At 41.3% G+C, this 20,682-nt stretch overlaps 1 protein-coding gene across 1 annotated transcript in view; it reads right to left on the bottom strand.

Moving 5' to 3' along the window:
• Window positions 1–2,758: 2,758 nt before the first annotated feature.
• The window catches only part of GRM3 (glutamate metabotropic receptor 3), a gene marked incomplete at both ends in the record, with an annotated part of 45,436 nt that continues 27,512 nt past the window's right edge, over window positions 2,759–20,682 (bottom strand). Inside the window, 3 exons of the mRNA XM_084305742.1 lie at window positions 2,759–2,832; window positions 8,478–8,652; window positions 14,365–15,431. Of these exons, the coding sequence (XP_084161868.1) occupies window positions 2,759–2,832; window positions 8,478–8,652; window positions 14,365–15,431 (1,316 nt within the window). The remainder of the gene's footprint in view (window positions 2,833–8,477; window positions 8,653–14,364; window positions 15,432–20,682) is intronic.

Here is a 20,682-nt window from a genome sequence, read left to right as displayed (position 1 = left end):
GTGCAGTGTGCAAGGGTTTTGCCAGACTTTGACATTTTCCTTTTGTTTTGCTGTGTTTTGAAACTGGATTACTTGAAGCGTCAGGCAATATCACATACCCTGAATCCCTGGTTATTCCAACAGAAAGCTGTAAAAAGCTTTCAAAAAACAAACTAAGTGAAATACAGGAATATCTGGAACATTAAATGGGGCTGGAACTCCAGAAGACCAATGTGCTTTTTTTTATTTATTTATTTATTTATTTTTTTTGTGTGTGTGTGTGTGTGTGTGTGTGTAAAAAACCCATAAGCAAGTGGCTTTCAAACCCCCTTAGTATTCATAACATGTGTTCTGACACAGACATTAGGTCATTTGCTCAATAGTGCTATCGAAATGAATGAAAACTCGGGGACAATAAGATTTTCACCTGTTATAAATTAGCTTCAGTGATGCCAATTTAGATTTTAGGGGCATGGTTCATCTGACACAATGCCGTTCTTTTTGGTGTAAACTTTGTGATCTGAACAAGCTGTGTTAGACCTTGCTTAGAGAGATTTATCTCAGTCTAAAGTAGCAAACCAAGGTAAGTCAGGGGACTTGTGCCCACTTCTATCCACAAAGTGAGAAGGCGTTGACTGTCTCATAGGTAGGTATCTATATTGTAGGCAGTGGGTGTTAGGTGAAGTAGATCTGACCCTAATTGTTGTTTCCCATAAAAACTGAGAAGAAATTCTCCCTCGCTTGGGCATTTTTAAGATGCTCATAAAGATGATGTTGATGCAAGCACATTAACATTATGATCAGATGTTTTGACCTTTTGCCGTACCGTGTACTGCCTCTTATTCTACCAAAGAGCATACAAAGGTCCCATTAATGCCACTGCCAAACTGGAGTTGCTTTGATGGGTCTTGACTGAGAAAACAATACTCCAAGCCTGTGCTGTGCATCAAGGTGAGCACCAAGCCTGAAACATCAGGCACTCTAGAGCTTGTGGAGATAAAGAAGCTGACAGCAGGGCTCAGCATGTAACATGGGTTGAGCAATAGCTATTTGGGGAAAGTCACAGGGATTTCAGTGCTGAACAGCTCCATGATGCAGAGGCTGAAATAGCTGCTCATGTAGCTAGCTGAAGAGGAGTAGACATCTAGACATCTTCACTGGTGAACACGTGGGTATGCGAAAGAATTATTCATCTACCTGTGAGTAGGAATTTTAAGAATGTGTTTAATTTTTACATTCAAAATGACTATTCCTTTGCCAGTTCAGCCCTAAGGACTTGCACCTTTCCAGAAATGTGTAAAAACCTCTGAAAGTAAATGAAAATTGGGCTCCAGAGAACTTCTATAATCGACACCATATATTTCTGGTCTCTGCCTTTCAAGCCTGACTGGTGTTGCCTTTGAAGTCAATGCGACTTTTGCTACTGACCTTAGCTGGAATGAGATCAACAGGAACAAGCCCTTAGGTAAATATGCCCAGACACATTAATCAAAGGTGTGTTTGTTTCCTTAATGACTTATTGGACCCAGCAGAAGGGAGGATTTCAGATTGTTTCAATAGAGCGAGCGTGGCTTGCAGAGAGCAGCTATAAAAACCAGACTTTAAGCGTATTTTGCAGTCATCTCAGTAGCCACTGTGTGTATGTGTCTTGAATTGTTTGGTTTGAATGCAAAGGTCACCCCAGAGACATGTGCAAAGGTCTCCTACATTTCTCTTTTGTAACTTTTTTTGGTCTCCGTAGCGCTCCAATTACTTTTCACGGCAGCGGTGATGCAGGCAAGCGGAACCAGCTTTGTTTTGGCTGGAGGTGTAAAACCGTCTTAGCTAATTTTCTGATAGATTTTATTCTCTCTCTTTGCCAACCTAATCTAAAATCTCTCTGCTTTTTATATGCTACCAGTCTACTCTGGGCATGATGAATTGAAGTCATGCCAAATGAGTGAACCAGTAACCATTTTTTTTTTTGCTAATACCTCACTGAGATGCAATTAGACATTTTCACTTTTGGAAATTATCCTGCATTTTAAAAACAAGAGAAGCACCTGAGATGCTTTAATAATGTGCTTTTTTATTATATTTTTTTAAGGAGAGGAAATTTGTACTTGGCCCTGACAAAGCATCCATCATAAACACATACTATGTGATGTGGATTTAGTAACACGGGCACACACTCATACACACCTAAGTGTACACATACATGCTTAAGCTGCAGGCTTTTTATCCTTTCTACCTCCCCTGGTGTTTAAGGAAGTCCCCTCAGGAGCGTGACGACCTTGAGGGAGGAAGAAACAAAAATGAAACCATGCTGAAAAACTTTTATCTCTTTATTATTGGTGCCTTTACATTAATACTGCTGTTTTGTGCTGAGAAAACCAACCTGTTACACGTAAGGTAACTGTAATATACAACATAGAAATGCAGTCTAAGTTAATTACAACAAGGAGCTACAAAAAAATTTCGTAGGAAAGAAGTCACCTAACATTGCAACTGTGCTTGCAACAAATCACTCCGTTACTGCAGGACTATGCACGTTGTGAACCATGGCTATTTACACGTCCCTTACAACCGTTAACAACAGAAGGGCTAAAATCAGTCTAAAAAGTTCCAGAACATCACTATATACTGTACAATCCTCAAAAATAATTTATTACACTGTTTCTAAAAAAAGGTACTAGTCTTGTTTTGTTTTCTTTTGTCTTCTGGTGTTTCTGGAGTGCACAGCATGTGCAAAATTTTGCCTAACAGTCTAAAAACTCAAGAACTGAACCGCAAGTCACAATCACAGAGATGAGGTGGTGGAGTCCAGGACTTCCCTTCCATTGCAGACGGTCGGTACGTACATACTAGCAGATGCTGAAAGAGAAAGAGGGGAGAAAATCAACTAACTTTGGGGGCGACAGAATCACAATGCATAGGATTAGGATCTGGACCATCTCACCCAATTTTAACTAAGATACCCAATGACACGTCACTGGCAGAGGTGACTGCGTCAGCTGTGAGGCTGCTGGAGGTGTGCTTGCACCTCTAGGAGACAATTCAGATCTGAGGCTGAGGAACCCTCTGGAGGAACCTGATTTTTCTTTGCTAAGAGAGCTTAGGGTGATTAAGCTTGACGAAGAAGTGTCTGAATAAAATGCCTGAAGTTTTTTGTGTAGTTGTTGTTGTTGTGTGTTTTTTTTGGTGATGATTCTGGGCCATGGGTGTCAAATTGTAACATTTTGCATGGTAGCGTGAACGAATGTAGCTAGAGTGGTGCAAAGATATCTCTGTAGAGTAAAATGTGAACCTGTGGATTTTTCATTTCTTCTTGGCATGAAATGATCCTACAAGCTTTCATGTGATTGGAGTGGACATTCCTGAAATAAAACACATGCATTTTTAAATCCAGGAGAGAATTCACCTCTGCACATTAGAGCTGTGTATTACTCTAGTTTTAATTACAAAAAAAATAAAAATAAAAATAAAAAAATCTATGTGCATATTGGATGGAATTAATATTTTTTTTAATATCTGAATTTGAAAGAAAAATTATTTCTCACTTAGTCCCAGAATATTTTGTGGCCATAATCCCCTTGATTTCTAGGATCTCTGGATCAGGATCCAATGTGCATCCAAAGGTAAGGGCCAAATTCTGTTTCTCTTCCCTGTCTATATTGCCTAATGTTTTTTTCAACAAGTTTTCATTGCTTCAGTGATATGACAATTGAATCTGAGTACCAGAATCTGTTTTCAAATGTAGTTGTATTTTGACTGTAGGATATATTACCATTCTGCCAAAGACAGGTGGTTTTTAATTCAAAAGCAAGCTGGTTTGTCCATCTTTGTAAAAATTATCCACTGGGCATCAGGAATGTGTTTTCCGATGCTCTGTGACATCTCTGCTTACAGCACCATAAAGCTGTTTTTTGAAAGATACATTGGGTTAATGATAACAGTGACCCCGAGAAATGTGATGCCTTCATCAAAGAAAACACACAGCAAGCAATGACTTAGTAAACTCAATCATCCAGTGTAAAAAGCAATTTATGTAGCTGACAAGGGCATGCTCGCTCTTCCAAAACTGGTGCTGGCTGCAGTCTTGGTTGCAGACTGGTTCTCTAAATACTCTCAGCATCATTTTCAGAACAGATCATTATTTCTTCAAATTAGCTCCTATTTCTAATTCTTTCATTGATGGAGTAAATATTTCATGGCAAATAGAACTGCTTTAACATGACAAATTTAGAGGAAGCCACGGACTAACCTGATACTCCAAGGGTGGGGCATACCCTAATAAGCTGAAGAACCAAGAATGAGCCCTTGATCTGAATTAGATGAAATTTCATCCCTCACAACTTGTATCTGTGCTTAAATCTGTGGGTAGAAGGGGACAGGATCTCAAGTCCAGGATTTTATGAAAATTATCTATCAGGTTTTAATTAACTATACTTGGTTTTTAACTGGAGATAGTCTGGCAGTACACTGACCTGAAGTTTTTCTTATTGTTATTTTTACTACCACTTATGATAGGCAAACAGAAAAATCTGTACTACTTAGGAGACTTGTTTTAAACCCTAGTTCTTCTCCAGTATGACTACAGGCAAAAGCATTTAGGTTCTGTCAGAATCAGTCGCCCACCCAGAACTTTTTTAGCTTCAGGGGCCTCTTTGAAGTCCAGCCCACTAAAGAGTATGAATAGCACAGTAAGTGGATCAGGAGGATGCCAAAGCTGGATGGAGGAATATGGTGGTAGGCGATGAACAAGTGGCCTTGCCTTTTCAGTCCCCAGGCTTTCTTCACAGCATGTGAAAGCACTGCTCTTGTAGTGCTGGGAGGCAGGTGTTAACTCTGCCGGGTGGAGTAAAGGGTTCACACTGAGTGTCCAGCTCTCTCAGTTGTCTGAACAAAAGATTTTACTTTTCCTTACAAACCTTTGCAATCTTAAGCATTGGCACTGTAGAGTTCAGAACTTCATGCCATGTAGCCAGTGCAGGGTCTCCTGAAAGATCGGTAAGCCTGCTAGGGACACCTCACCTCCCTTTTGCCTTGTGCTCAGGCCATGCAGAAATGTAAGACAAGACCAGAAGTCTTGATGTGCCTGCAATTCATGCTTTTCATAGGATCCCAGAATGGTTTGGGTTGGAAGGGACCTCAAAGCCCACCCAGTACCACCCCCTGCCATGGGCAGAGACACCTCCCAGCAGCCCAGGCTGCCCAAAGCCCCATCCAGCCTGCCCTTGGGCATTGCCAGGGATGGGGCAGCCACAGCTCCTCTGGGCAGCCTGGGACAGGGCATCACTACCGTCAGAGTGAAGAATTTGTTCCTAATATATGATCTAAATCTCCTCTCTTTTAGTTTAAAGCCATTACTCCTTGTCCTATCACTATATGCCCAAGTAAAAAGTTGTTCTCTTTTGATCTCCTCTTTTCCAGAATCAATTTTGATTAGATAATCCAAGGAAAAGAATCAGAGCAAAAGCACAAGAGCTCAGTACCACTGTAGGCACCTTGCACCATACCTCTATAGTCAGGCAGACTCAAACTTGTTGTGTGCAACTTCCTCTACCCATGCTCACAGCTGGACAGCTGTGAGTTAATTATGTATAAAAGCCATATATCAGCACTCGTTTGGAGCTAGGGCCAGGCAAAGAAGTTATGAGAGAGAAAATTTACCAGCTTGGCTGTAAACAGTAGCTTCAGTTCTTATTCTGACCCCTGTGGAGGACACCTGGAGGAGTTGAAGTCTGTGTGCAGCTCTCCATGGGGACATAAATGGAGGGAATTACATCTTTGGGCTGTAAAAGCTCAGCCCCCATCATGTAGGTGCTTAAATCAGTCCTGAGCTCTCTAGGAAGGTTTATGAGTGCTGATCTCCTACCTTATGGAAACACCTTTTCTGTGCCCCATAAAACAGTCCCCAGGAAAACTGGGCAAAACTCTGTATAAGGGAAGCAGAATTTGTGCTCTGCCAAAGGTGAATTTTCAGTTCCAAATAAGCATGTATGGATATAAACATTTCAGAGCATGTTGTGTACCCAGGTACACATATATCCTACTTCTTAAAAGTCTCAGCAAGTCACTTGCTGTTCATGGCCCACTCAGCTCATGGCATTAATGACTGATCGAGTAAGGAGGTGGTGGCAGCCCCTAGCCAACAGAGATGGGAAACCATGGGGGTAAGAAACATACTTTTCAAGAATGCAGCTGCAAAAGGGTGTAGGGGGACCTCCTGTTCTCTGAAGCTCTGATAATGAACAAGAACTGGCTGTTTGGATGTTGCTGACACCAGAATGCCCTGGAGCTAATTTTGATCAGCCTCATATTAAGCAGTTTCTGACTGATGAAAACACCATCAAGACCAAAGGAGAAACAAGCTGACAGCTCTGGGACTGATGAGAGGAATATTTCAGATTCCTTTTTTTTTTTTTTTTTCTTTTTGAATAGATGCTGTGTGGTTATTGATGTTGTCTTGCTGTATGCCTGCTGCCATTGAAGGAACGTACCCAGAGATGAACTGGTAGTGATGAGCAGGTAGAAGCAGGCCGGTAGCAGGCATGGAAAGGGCCGCAGTATGGATTAGAATACATTTGTATGACAATGGCCTTGGAGGTTTATGAATGACTGCACAGTTTAAAAAAATGCATTACAATCATAAACAAATAAATTGAAGGGTGTGAGGGAGAGTTCTCCTCAAAAATATTACTGTTAGGATAGATAACAAATTCCCACTGTTATTTATTTAAATAATCTCCCTAGATGGGAACTGCTTTTTTTTTTTTCCATTATATAGGATGGAACTTTTTGTCTCTCTTCCAGGTCCTTTCTGTGTCTTGTGGTCCAAAAAGACCAACAGAGACCATCACGCCTTTTTCAGCCAGGTGTAAGCATGAAAGGCAAAGGAACAAGGAAACCTTTCTAACCACTGAAGTGACAAAAGGTTGTAAGACTTGATCTTTATATTTCCCTTAACGTCTTAAAGATACTTACAAACTTGAAAAAGTGAGCTCTTAATCTAAAGGTATAGACTGAGGATCTCAGTTGCATGCATGCACATATACATACCTATATTATCCAGTAATTACAAAAAAAAAAAAAATAATTCCAAAATGCGATCCTGCACAAAATTGTCCATGAATAAAATTGGTTTCAGACAGCTTATTTAATAGTATGAGGGAATTTTAAAAAAATAATCAGAAAAAAAACATCTTTACAAAATCCATAGGGGACAAAAATAATCACAGGAGGCTTACCATTTTGTCAGTTGGCCAAGCTTCTAAAGTTTTTTGGGAATCCATGGGTCTTGCAAGTCCAGCCCCTTTGGCAGTGCTCTGCACTTTAGACATTTAGGGTCATCTCATCCCTCTTTATTTAAGTTTTCAGAAATAGCAAATAATTTTGGATTCTGGAGCCTGGGCTGGATGAGATAGAGGATGTGCAGGGCCACATGGTTGCTCTCTCTTGTTAAGGGCCCCCAGGCATACGAGGCACAGAGTGGTTTGGGAAGGGAGAGCCAGGGATGGCTAGGTTCCCTTTACCTCCTCATCCCTGCCCATCTGACACACTGCAGGGTCTATAGCTCCTTACACATTCTGACTGAAGCCTGTTGTACCAAAAATTTCTAGAAATTTTTGAAAATTGAGTCATATTCAAAAACCTGAGGCTAGATTAGTGTGAACTTCCTGGCAGACCTTGCTCTGTGCATCCCCACTTTCTTCTCTCTCTTATTCCTCGCCTCTCTCAAGATGCAGTGTGTTTTTCGACCAGCTATCCAAGTTAGGCGTGCTGTGTGTGTCTTGTGAACAAGGTGCTGTGTGCTCCCATCCTTGCCTTGTTAAGTTTGACAAGGAAAAAAAAAAAAGACATATATGTGACCTATTTTTTTTAAACCCTAAAAATCTCCAAATAACACACCCAGAAGAGCCACAGCCTCATAACAAAATCACAGACATGAGTCTGCTTGGGATGAAGGCACAGGAAAGGAGGGAGGCTGAGCAGGTGAGCTGTCCTTGCAGCACAGCACTGCTTGCTTTTCCCTTCTGTGGCATTTACAAAGGGTGTTGCTCACACTCAGCATACAGAAATGGTTTCTGGCATCCCTTGTACGTGCTTGCTGCAGAATTGGAGATTTTCCCTTTTAACTCAGGTGATAAAAAGCATTGAGAGAGAGCTGCATTGTGGCCCGGGTCCTGCCAGAGTGTCATTTTGATGGGAATACCCCAGGGCAATCTGTTCCTGGTGCTGCTGCCAGAGCGACAGCAAGCGACGGGTCCCCCTTGCTTTGTGCTGAACAGGCTGGAGTTAAAGCCTGCTGCAAGCTCTCTGCTGGCTTCAGTGAGCTTTAGATCAGGCTCCAAGCTCATTCCCATGGGAAGAGGAAAAGTTTTTCTCTCCAGACACAAACGAAGTGATGCTTCCATGGGGTACACAGCCCTGCCTACAGAAAGCTTTTGGTTGCTGGTAAAAAAAACATCCACTGCAACCCCACATCTTTACAGAAAGGCAACAGTTTTGCTACTTACACTGGGAGTAAGTGGTCCCGGTCCCACTGACACTGAATCTGTTGAGGTGGAGTCTGTGCGTGACCACATTCTTCTGGGGCTGGAAGAGGATGATGTGCACTTTGGGCGCGAACAGGCAACCCAGCACAACAAAGCCGCTCAGACTCACGGAGATGCACATGGTGGTGGTCTGCACCTGGGATAGAGTGGGGGCAAAGGGCCAGGTTTCAGTGTGGAAAGCTCGGAAATTCAGAGTGTAAGAAGCATCATCATCATACAACAGTAGGAATCACAATCAGCACTGGTACAGGCTGGCTTGAACATCTGTTTCATTCCTATCTTCCACAATCCTAGGATCGTACAACACAGCTGCATGGTGCTGATGGTGCTCTGTGTCTCTGTGTATTGTCAAGGGGTGCTTGACCAAGTGTGTTCTCCCTCAGTTTAGCACAAGAATGAGAAGGGTCTCTTTTACTCCAATACCCTTGATTACAAGTTTGAAGACTGTAATGCTGCATCTGAGCAAAGCCAGCCACACTGGAAACCAGGCTGCAGGCACAGTGCTTCACATGGGGTAACATTTGATGCTTCACACAACGCATCCATTTGAAAACCTTTTTAGCCTCCAGCTTCAATCCTAATCAGAGAACCTGATCAATCCCTTACTGAGACATAGGTATGAATTTGAGTAAGCCTAAGAACTGGTGACATTTGTCAGGCTGATCCTGAAACGTGCCCTGGGTTTGAGGCAGGGACCTTTGGGTTGAGATGATTTTTTTTGTAAGTCTACAGGATTTTGGAGTAATTGTCTTGGGCCATTTGTTAGCATAGCTTTTCTGTCACTGTCTATCTTCTTCTTTTTTCACAACTAGGTGCCAGTTTACTGCCTCATTTTCAGTTTATATTCTTTTCTTCCAAGCAGATTCCTTAATTAAGATGTTGAATTAAACTGCCATAAACTCTACTGCTTAATTTGAATGATCATACATCCATGACTCGTTTTGCCTTAGTTACACTCCTGCAGTCCTTGGAGATTAGCCTTCTTCCATGGGAATGCTTCTCACGTCTCCTCATCAGAAATAGTTGTTGCAAAATAAAAATTGGAGTACGGAATGGACTTTGTAGCTTTATATAACCACAGAGCACCAAGTGCGTTGTTAGCAGTGAGTAAAATTCATGTCATCAAATAATTAATATTCACTGTTTACCAAAGGTGGATGTGGCAAGTGTAATGGAAAGATGCTCAGATTTCATGAGGTGAGGGATCATGGAAGACCCTATAGGGACATTAAGAGAAAGGGACACCTTCAGCACTTTCTAGGTCACCAATCTGTGTTTGGTCTCCAGGCCTCTGCCATCACTTCTGAGCAGGTATTGAACCAGGCACTGTATGGGTAAAATAGGACTAGAAGTTTTCTAATAAAACAAACATCCATCCAGTATTTTCAAGATATGGTCTGTGCCTTTGGGAGCAGTTCAGCTGTGCAGACACAATTACACAGCTGATCAATGGTTTAGGATAAAAATAGTCCCCCCAGGGTGTCTTTTCGCCCATGTCACTCAGAGGCTCCAGGTGTAATCTAGCCCCACAGACCCCAGTGCTGGCAGAGCCAAGGCAATCCTGCTAGAGCATGCAGGATCTCCCAGGCAGGGGAGTGAGCTCCTGCAGCCAGAATTACCCCTGAAGAAAATGCAGGGAGAAGCTGTCTAAACAGTAGCAACTTCTGACACATGATTTCATTATAACCAGTCTAACTCCCAGACTTCCCTTCCTGTGTATCTGCATTTCTTTAGGTTTTGTCTGAGGTAATTGGGTGAAAAAAAGAATCCCTCAAGTGTGCTAGGTATTGAAGCTGCTGTGAAATATGTGTGCTTATTAGTCACATCAGGTTTCTTTGTATCTTTGATTCTGAAGGATAACTTCTCGATGAAATCAATGTGGACCTCTTCATGAAAATCAATAGCATCAGTCTTTTCCAGAAGCTCTCATTTAAATTTCTGAGAGTGCAGCCACCAAACACAGCAGTTTCTGGGTTCTGCTTCTGGGACTTTCTGGGAACTAGTTCTGGGATCATTGAGGGGTTCCTGGGAAGTCTCCAAGGAACGTCAGGGTGTCTTGCTGCTGCTGGGAAAAGGATTCCTGTAGGAAGCTGTGACTTCTACCAACCTCCAGCAGCTCCTAAGGAGCTGTCAGCTGCCCTTGATCAAAGAGTGCTGGAGCTTGTGCCCCAGGAGGGTTGGGCACTCATGTTGCAGGTGCTGGGAAGAGCCTTCTGTAAATGCTGGGCAGCTAATAGGTTCAGCAGCATGCAGAAGTGTGCACAGAAGAGGGATAGAAATGATGCTGAAGGCTATATTTCTGTGCTGAGTGATGGTGGTGTGCCACAGGGCATGGTCCCCAACTGGGACGAGTATACCTGACACACCAGAGGACTCAAACCAGACTGAGCTACTGAGAGGGGGTGCAGATCTGCAGTGCTGGAGCTGCAGGGATGCCTGGGGAGGACTGGGGAGGACTGGGAGGTGGTCTTCCTGCAGAAGTTATAGGATTTCTGCTTAATCAGCCTGATCTCCTTCTACAGTGAAATAACTGACAACGTGGGTGATGAGAAAGTATCTGGTAGTTGTCACTCTCTCCCATAATTTCCTCATTGACAAGCTGACAATATGAAAAGTGGGCAGTGGGGTGAACTGAAAACTGACTGGGTTGCAGGCTCAAAGGCTTTTGATCAGTGGCACAAATTCCAGCCAGAGGTCAGTCACTGGTGTTGTACCCCAGGGGATGATACCGGAGCCAATGCAGCTTAACACCTTCCTTAACAGCTGGGATTATGGGACGGAGTGCACCCTCAATAAGTTTGGAAATGAAACATGAAACAGAACTGGGAGGAGTGGTTGATACACGAGAGAGCTGTGATTCAGTAGGACCTCAGCAAACTGGAGAAATGGGTAGTTAGGAAACTCACTGAAGTTCACTGAAGGGAAAAGCACAGTCCTGCAGATTGGGCAGGATAACCCCATGTACCAGTATGAGCTGGGAGCCAACTAACTGGGAAGCAGCTTTGCAGAGGAGGTACTGAGGGCTGTGGTGGACAGCAAGTTGATCATCAGCCAGCAATGTGCCCTTGCAGCTCTGGGTAAGTCTCCTGGTAGGTCTCCTGGGTTGCATTAGGCAGAGTGTTGCCAGCAGGTCAAGAAATGCATTCCTTTCCCTCTTCTCAGCACCAGTGAGACACATTTGGAGTGCTGTACCCAGCTCTGGACTGTCCGGTACAAGAGAGACATGGATCTACTGAAGTGAGTGCAGCAAAGGGACACAAAGATGATTAAGAAACTGGAGCAACTGTCTATGAGGAGGGGCTGAGAGAGATGGGGTTGCTCAACCTCAGAGAAGAGAAGGCTGAGATGAATCTTATCAGTGTGCATGTGTGGGAGGTGGGAGGAAAGAAGAGGGAGCCAGACTCTTCCCAGTCGTGTCCAGTGACAGGACATAGGCCATTGGCACAAAATGAAATAAGGGAAATTCTGGTTAAACATAAGTAAACTGTGAGGATGGTTAAATGTTGGTACAGATTGCCCACAGAGGCTGTGGAGTCTTCATCCTTGGAGATATTCAACACCCAACTGGCCACAGTCCTAAGCAGCCTGTTGCAGGTAATTCTGCTTTGAGCAGGGAAGGTTGGTTGAGGCAATCTGGAGTGGTCCTTTCCAACCTTGGTGCTTATGGGAAACACCTTGGTGCTTATTTCCAACCTTGGTGCTTATGGGAAGACAAAATGTGTGTGGAAAAATCCCACAGCTGACCTCATGATTGAATCACCATGAGTTCAACTGTAAACTCTTCCCTCAGAATTTCATTTGCTGGTAAAATTGATTTTATTTAGGGAAAAAAAAAAAAAAAGTAATATTGGTCTTGAAAATATAAGCAAGCTTAGTCTAGAAGAAAAAAACACAGCTATACCATAAACCCTTCTCAAAGTAGAGGAAGCCTTAACTAAATAGCAGGACTGTTTGGTGGGTAGATCTGTAAGACGTAAAGATGCATGCTATCCCAACACATCTAACATGCTGTCTGGTGCTTCTCATATAGGGTTTATACAGGGACATTTCCACATCATTATTGGTAGGGATCAGTACTAAATATACATGTATCTACATATATATACACTTGAACTGGATTTGAGGCCAACACCAAATCTTGGGATACATTTCTGGGAGTTCTCCCCCTTCTTTTTTCAGAAGTGTGAATCCTAGTAATGAATCTCAAGCCAGTCAACGTTTACTTTTTTCTTTGCTAATATTATGTTTCTCAGACTGGTCATTAGTGTTGCCACCAGTATCAGTATACATTAGGATGGCACACATTGATTTGTAGTCTACATATGATACTTCATGGAAAGTAAACGAGATTTTCAAAGGAAAGCCAAAAATGTACTCATATAGAATGGGATTTTTAAAAAGTTCCTGACATGTCATGAAAGTATCAAAAAGGTGTCAAATTAATTTTCTGTTATCTCAGTAGGACTCAAGTTGTCTTATTTGGAACCTTTTATTTAAATTAAATCCCCATAGGTGCTGCTGAAAAATCCCACTCAGGAGACGAGGCTAAAAATATTGCTTGAGCAATTGTCATGCTCCTCTTGACCATTAGTGCCTGTGCTGTCCACTTGTGTGACAGTCTGCACCGATATTACCTTCCTTCTGTGTCTATCTTCCTGATTACTTTGAGTGTCAGGAGCTTTTCCCCAGTGCACACCCTAAACTTTTCCTTCATTAGCTTCAAGTCATTACTCTCCATTCTAACTTCTCCTGAGACTGAATAATTCTTTTCTCTCTTTTTGTTGCCTTGAAATTATTTATAGTCTATGATCACGTCTCCCTGGGTTTACTCTTGTCTAGACTAAATATATTTAGCTCTTTTACTGTCACTCTGCGTGTCTTACTGTGGTCGTTTGTTATCTACCCTTGTTTTCTCGAGGTTTTCAGTACCTTTCCTAAGCTGAGAAAAATAGTACTAAACATAATGGTTCAGGATGGTCGCACTAAGCATGTTAAGTGACATTATTAAGTCTCTGGTTTTACAAGCCATTTCTTGTACATACTACTGTTGATAATTGCACCCTAAGTTAGTCTCCTACCCTTCTTCTGGGCAGAAAGTTGAATTAATTCAGTATAATTTGTTGTAAGGGCCAACTCCATCAGTCACTTCTCACATCATAATAACTGTGAGATTTCCAGTGGAGCTGATCAGAATTTTCTTCTGAGACAATTTCCTTCTGTCCAAAAATACAATCTTATTGAACCTGAAGCTTTGCAAGAATATGTAACAATTTAAACAATTTAGTATTTTTTAAGGTTGTTGACCAATATTTTCTGCTCAGTGAGGTATGTGTTTTATCTTCTACAAAGTGGAGAGAAACTAAAAGTTCTATGTGAAAGCATAAAATGTTCAAAATTAAAAACAAACAAAAAATAAAACAAAACAAAACAACAACAAAAAGAAGGGAACTAGTTACTTCAGTTTTAATTTAAGGCCCACCCCCACGAAATAACTCATTATGACTCACTCTAGCTCATGATCTTGTGTTTACTGGTAGGACTATAGCTCCACATACTGATGTACTAGTATGAATATTTAATTTGTATGTTCTGTCTCTATCACAATCAGAGTGATTGTACTAATCACTTCCACCTCCAGCCATACATACACAGTTCAAAATGAGACCATCTTTCTTAGAAATAAGCTAAAATTTTGTAATATTCTTGGGTGGGCATTAACATTGAAACTGTTTGTTTGCGTTGGATCCAGGGGACAAAGGATGTTGAGAGAAGATATTAGTGAATGAATGATGACAGGGTCCTCTAAGTGGTGCACATGATTTATGGAAACACATATCCAAAGACTTACTCTGTAGTCACTGGATGTCACATAAAATATGGGGAGAAAGGCCAGCCAAATGATGCACGTTGTATACATTGTGAAACCGATAAACTTGGCTTCGTTGAAGTTCTCTGGGCATTTCCTTGTTTTGAAGGCATACACAGTGCATAAAACTACGAGGATTACATCATATGTTAAGGAGATTAACATGCTGGAATCTTTAACATTGCATTTCAATATGACAGTCTCTCTTTTCTCAGGAAGAGTGTACCTCCTGGTGCCAGGGGCCTCCAAGATGAGCCACACGGACACCACCACAATCTGTACCAAAATGAGACTCAGGCATATGAAGACCTGAGAGCTGGGGCTGATGAACTTAGGCCTTTGGGCACCATTCTTAACACCATCAAATATTCTGGCTATGCAGTTTGTTTTTGTCAAGAGGGCAGAGTAGCAGACAGCAAAGGAACTTCCTAGCCCCAGGCGACGCAGGGTGCAGATAGCTGGAGAAGGCTTAGCTATGAAGAAGAAAGTCATGCTGTATGACAGGAAGACCCCAAAGAGCAATATGTAGCAGAGTTCACGGCCAGAGGCTTTGACAAGGGGAGTATTATTGTGCTTGATAAACACTGCAATGACCATAAAAGTACAAATAAAGCCCAGGCATGCAATGGTAACAGGACCTATTGCCCAAGCATCTTCCCACTTGATGTAGTCTTCTGGTAGGTCATAGCAGCCAGTCAGGTCAGCTGTGGGCCATTTCCCTGGCCCGCAGTCTGCACAGGTAAATTCATCAGCCAGGTACTCATATGTTTCACAGGGAATGCAAATCCAACAGCAGACATCTCCTGGTTGCATATTCTTCATCTCGTTCGGAGCACAGGGGTCGCTGCACTGTGAGACAGGGACAGAGCTCCTCGACCAGTGGATGGAGTCCACCTCAAGTGACAAGGTTTCTGCCCAGTGACCAACCTTCACATAGGAGTATCTGTCTCCAGTGTACTGGAAGTTAAACACATTGTACCGGCCTATCCCATCTCCATAGGCATCAAATTTGACCATACTGTCTGCAGAGTTGGGAGGGTTGAATGGAGCTGTGAAGGAAAAAAAAAAAAAAAAGAAAAAAAAATATTAGTGTCAAAACAGCAGCTGACTTTTTTATCTCTTTGGGAAGCATAGCCACCAGACGGCTTACAGAGTCCAACTCAACTGCCAACAGGTAAGGCAAGAGGTCTGTATCTGTCTGAGATTTTTTTTTTTTTTTGCATTGTTTGAACTTGGGAGAAACAAAGAACTTGAGTAATAGAACTCTATTTCACTTGATTGAATGAGTAATAGTTGTACATGTGGAGAGTTATGTTAGATTACCAACATCCTTATCATTTTATTGGGTACAAATTAATTATCCCATGTTCCCCCCCCAGCATGCACAATCATGATCTTTCACGTTATTTCTTGAAACAAAGAGGTCTGCTTCTAACTCAGACTCAGAGTTATTTGGTGAAATTCAGTTATCATAGAATAAGAAATATTAAATGGTCAGATCCATAAACATCAGTTTTTAGACCAACTATGGTCTAAATGATGAAATGAAGTTGAATAGTGTATTAGTGACGACGATAATGAAGTAACTATGAAGTCCTCAATAATTTCTTATTATGCTTTCTTAATTTCTCCCTATGTTGTAGGAATTCAAGAATCCCTTCTATTTTGCTTCAGTTTTCCCATTTTTTTGTCATTTCTTGTCTGGTCTGAACTTCCTGGCATGTGATGCTTTGGTCTTATATCTTGTTTGGGGAATAGGCGAAAAAAAACACAAGCTGGATCTGTGACCTTCTCTGGGAAATCAATATTGTAACACTTCCAACTGGTAAGCTCTGGAGAGTTTTTATTTTTCCTCCAGCTGAGGTTCATGTAGGGAATGAAGAATTATTAAAAATGTAGGAGGAAATTGCATTTACCATGTGATTTATTGGTCGTTTTCTGTAGCATCAAAGGTGAATGGCTTTATAGGCAGGAAGCAAAAGGGTGTTGTGTTTTTTTTTTTTTTTTTGCCATTGATGAGCAATAAAGGTGATTTCATTCCCAGTGTCTTTGGTTACAGAAGTGGTTCCACTGTCATTGCTGGAATAAATCTTTTTCCCTGCATCTGTGCCCATGCTGTGCTTGAGCACCAGCAATATTGTATACGGATGTAATATATTCCTCCATTTCAACCTCCAGATACTCTGGATTTGTTGCAGTAGATTTATTTAGCCTCTATAAACCACTGAGGCCAAATTCTTTCACCTTTTTCTCCTGCAGAGCATTACCTTACTTTGCGGCACTCCCAGTAAAGTCAGCAAAAGGGACAGTCCCTTTTGCTGAAAAAGGACTTCCCCAGGAACTATATCTGGAAGTGTGCTTCTTACTCAACCTTCTTTTTACCTTATGGCAAGGGAGGAAAATAATTTATTTCTATGCATAATCTTCTGGTTTTGAATCAAGACTCAAGACTAAGTTTTAATTTTCAGTTCTTATCCCTGCTCTCTGTTGCATGTTGCCCCCTCACCTGTATCCAATGTTGTGGTGGACAGCCTTGGTTTGCAGGATTACAAATTAAGTCTGGGTAATCCAGGAATATGTAAGAGGACTTTTTTTTTTTTTTTTCCTCCCTCTTTTTCTTCAGTCTTGGCATCAAGTTTTACTACAGTCTTACCCAATAAGACCTCTGAGTGCACAAAAATTAAGGACAGCATAATACTCCTCCAAATGGCCAGTCCTTCTGGAAAGAACTTGCTCTAAATTAAACAAGTAGCTAAATTAAAAATATAGGTCAACAAGAAGAATACTAAGCGGCCTCCCTTCACTCCCTCCTCGTCCTCACACATAGGCATGCAAGCTCTCTCAGCCAAAAGCAGCATTAAATGAAATCATAATGCAGCACTTAACAGCTCTTCAATAATGTGTTGTCATCACCAGTGTCTTATTTCATTATTCATAACACTTATATAGATTGTAGAAATTGTTAACACAGCAGCCCAGTTTTAAGAGCCAGTTTATTTGCTTCGATGTCATACAGGCCATGTCCTAAGGTGTGCTGAGAAGTAGTGACTTCTGCTGGAACCAGTGGAGCTGCAGGTAACTCTGCTAGAGTATTTGTCATTTATACAGAACTAAGTATTTGCCTTGGATTTTGCAGGTAGGTCCAGAAGGCTAAGCAGGTAATCTCACATTCGGTTAGGTTGAAGCTCGCATGTATTTTACTTTCCATGAGGCTGTTTCCACTCTAGAAATATGACGAAAAGGTTTTTGCAGGACAATTTGTTTTAGATCAACCACAGCTTGTAGCTGGAAACATTCATTTTCAGTGGCTGCTGATAGAGGAAAATAAATGGCACTCTCTCAAATGGAGAGGATGAAGTCATTTACCCAAACAACGATGTATTAAATTATATTATGGTGAGCCAAAGCATACAAATGAGCCCACTGGGTGGCAGCAATTAATATACCTACTGATTTTATGTAAAAGCGCTCAGGCATTTTAACTGATATTTATCAACATATTCTAGATCCTGTAATACCACTTCCAAAAAGACATGTTTTCAGAAAAGTTGATCTAATTGTTATAGTAAAAATAAGATGTTTATATGCAAGAATATGAAAAGAAATAAGAAAATAAGATTTTATTTTCTAGGTTAAAAGAATATTTTTCTGTGTACTGTCAGATGATCTTCCCAGAGATGAAATGTCAAGGCTATGTCACAGATCACTCTGAGATTTTTTTCATAGCTAGATTTTAGTTTTGTAAGTAAACCTGTGATCTTTAAAACAGACATTTCTGCCAGACGTTTTTCAGAGTTCTGGCTAAGGTGTTTTGTTTTCTTCCCTTGGGAGATGAGAGGCAAGACCCTCTGGGTCTATACGTGCTATCTGATTGACAATATAAGCTTCAACTTCTTTGAGCAGTATCTTGGAGTTTTCTCCTTCCCGTGCACGCCTTGAAGTGAATTATCCGTATGTAAAAGAAGTTATCCAGGAGAAATTCTGTATAAGAAGTTATCAGGGAAGAGAAAGGGTAATTAAAAATGACTTAAAGGTAAACCAGCAATGCTTTGCGCTCCAGCTTGCAGCAGTTTTGCAATGAAGATATAGGAGCAGTGACATTTATGAGAATAGGAGAAAAAGGTACACATAGTGCAGAAGACAGAAACCTATGGAGCCATGGTGCAGGCAGACCACGCCTGTCGGCTTAGTGAAGAAATCCTATCAGAGGAGAAAGATGCTATTATAGAAGTGGGGGACAAACTCCTTTAGGTTCAAATAACAGAAGACTGTGCAACCTTATGACTATTTCAGTGTCAGGTATGGATAAGAACATGGCATAGCTTTTATATAGTAAATTATGTAATTTCATTTCTATCTTCTTAGGTTGGGATCATCTTTTCTATCACATAACTCATTAATATAAAATCATTATGTTTTTGCTTATGTGCAGTTAGAAGCAAGTCAGTCACTTTCATTTGGAAACCATTATAATTTTTCATGTCTGGGCTGCACAGCTCTTGGTGACATTAAATAATTCGGAAGGAAAGTTCTGAAGGGGGGATTAATTTAATTATCGAGTAAAACATTGTTTTAAGAGGCGGTATGGGAAATCTTTTCTGAAATGCATCTCAATGCAGTCATTTGTGTCAGTTGCGATGCAAAATGTGTCAGTTAGGTGAAAAATACTTCAGGATCTTTCAACCAGGGATGAGCAGGTGAAAAAAAGCAAAGCAGTTTAAATCCTAATTAGGCACAAGGAAACTGTTAAGGGACAGGGCAGCCTAGGAAAAAATGAGCGTCATCTTAATGGGTTTGGAATCAGACAGAGCTTTGTTTGCCAGCAACGTCTTTGGGCCAGGAAGGATGTTTTGCATACAGAGTCTTGCATGTGTCTGGCACAGAGCTGAGTGTATAGATGTTATCTTATAGAAAATAACATCTGTAACGCTTCCTGGTAGAACGAAGACACGTATGCCTACATCTGAGAACATCTTTCATAGCTGATAAAACACGCATCTGTTCCATGCTTGCAGAGTGCATCCTTTCAAAACAAGGTACTGATCAGAGGCACAGCTCACTAGCTAGGAGGCAATTCATTAATAACAAGGCTTGATGAAGGCTATGCAGTTTTTCAGCTCGGCAGCTTGCAAAGCTGTGGGATTTCATGAGGTACAGAAAGAAATGTAGAAAGGAATATTTTGTGCACCAAAGGCACCTTCTTCAACAGCCTGTTGGCCCCAAAGACATTCAGCCAATAGACTCTAAGGAGATAGTGGGATTAAAAACAAGTACAAATGTAAAGAGGAAACAGATGTGAGTTTCTGGAAAGTTGAGTAAAATCTTTTCACTCTCACTAGAAAGTGCTGCAAAAACTCTGAACTTCTGATTTAAGACAGCAAAACAAGACATTTATGTATTCAATGGAAAAATAGTTTTGTTGCTCTCTGCTCCTTCCTGTTGCATATCCTGGGCAGTGCCTTATTAAAACACTGTAAGAAAAAAAAAAAAAGTAATAATATAACAACAGGATATGGTGTGTTTGCTCAACAGACTCATCTGCATGTATGATGTCTTATCTTGGAAAGTATCACAGAGGACCACAAGAATCCATATATCTCTTAATTTTCTTTTAATTTTAGCTAGATGTTGTTTGCTGAGGTCAAAGTGACTTATTCCTTCTTGGCTGAACATTTAGACCAAGTAATGGAGACCTGATCCACCCACTCCTGTTTCTATCTCAGCATAATGCAGCTGTTTTCACACCTGATTGGCAGGAGAGACACTGAAATTTGGCAATTGGAATTCCAGTGTAAGGAATACTCAGAGTGAGGTGTCACTGGTTTGTACCTCTCCGCAATTAATAATGAATGAATGGGCTTAAAATATCAGCTTTCACACAGATGAACAGTCACTTATAACCTCCGCACCATTATTTCTGGATGTGTTTGGGTCATGAGTAGTATTGATTCCTCCCATTCAAAAAAAAAAAAAAAAAAAAAAAGATGTGTAAGCATTTGAATGCCTTCTCTCTTGGCTCAGTTTTTCTCAGAAGCAGCTTAGGCAGGATGGAAAAGTCTGGTACGTGAAAATGTGTAGAGACATGGACACATGGGCAATGTCAGGATATTTTGTGAGGGGCACAGGGTTGCAGCTGGTTACAACCACCCCTGATTAGTCTTCTACAAATTTACTTTTCTTTTCTATGTCTACCTATTTTCCATTCAGCTCTTTGGTTCCTCCCTCAGGTTAGAATGTCACTTGCTGTAGGGACTTTTAACACATCACAGACCCTTTTAGGGTTGCAGTAGTCAAACACAG

The sequence above is a fragment of the Netta rufina genome, assembly GCF_964035555.1.
Source record: "Netta rufina genome assembly, chromosome: 1".
NCBI lineage: Eukaryota > Metazoa > Chordata > Aves > Anseriformes > Anatidae > Netta > Netta rufina.
The sequence above is the reverse complement of the archived record's forward strand: the minus strand, read 5'-3'. Positions and strand labels throughout refer to the sequence as shown.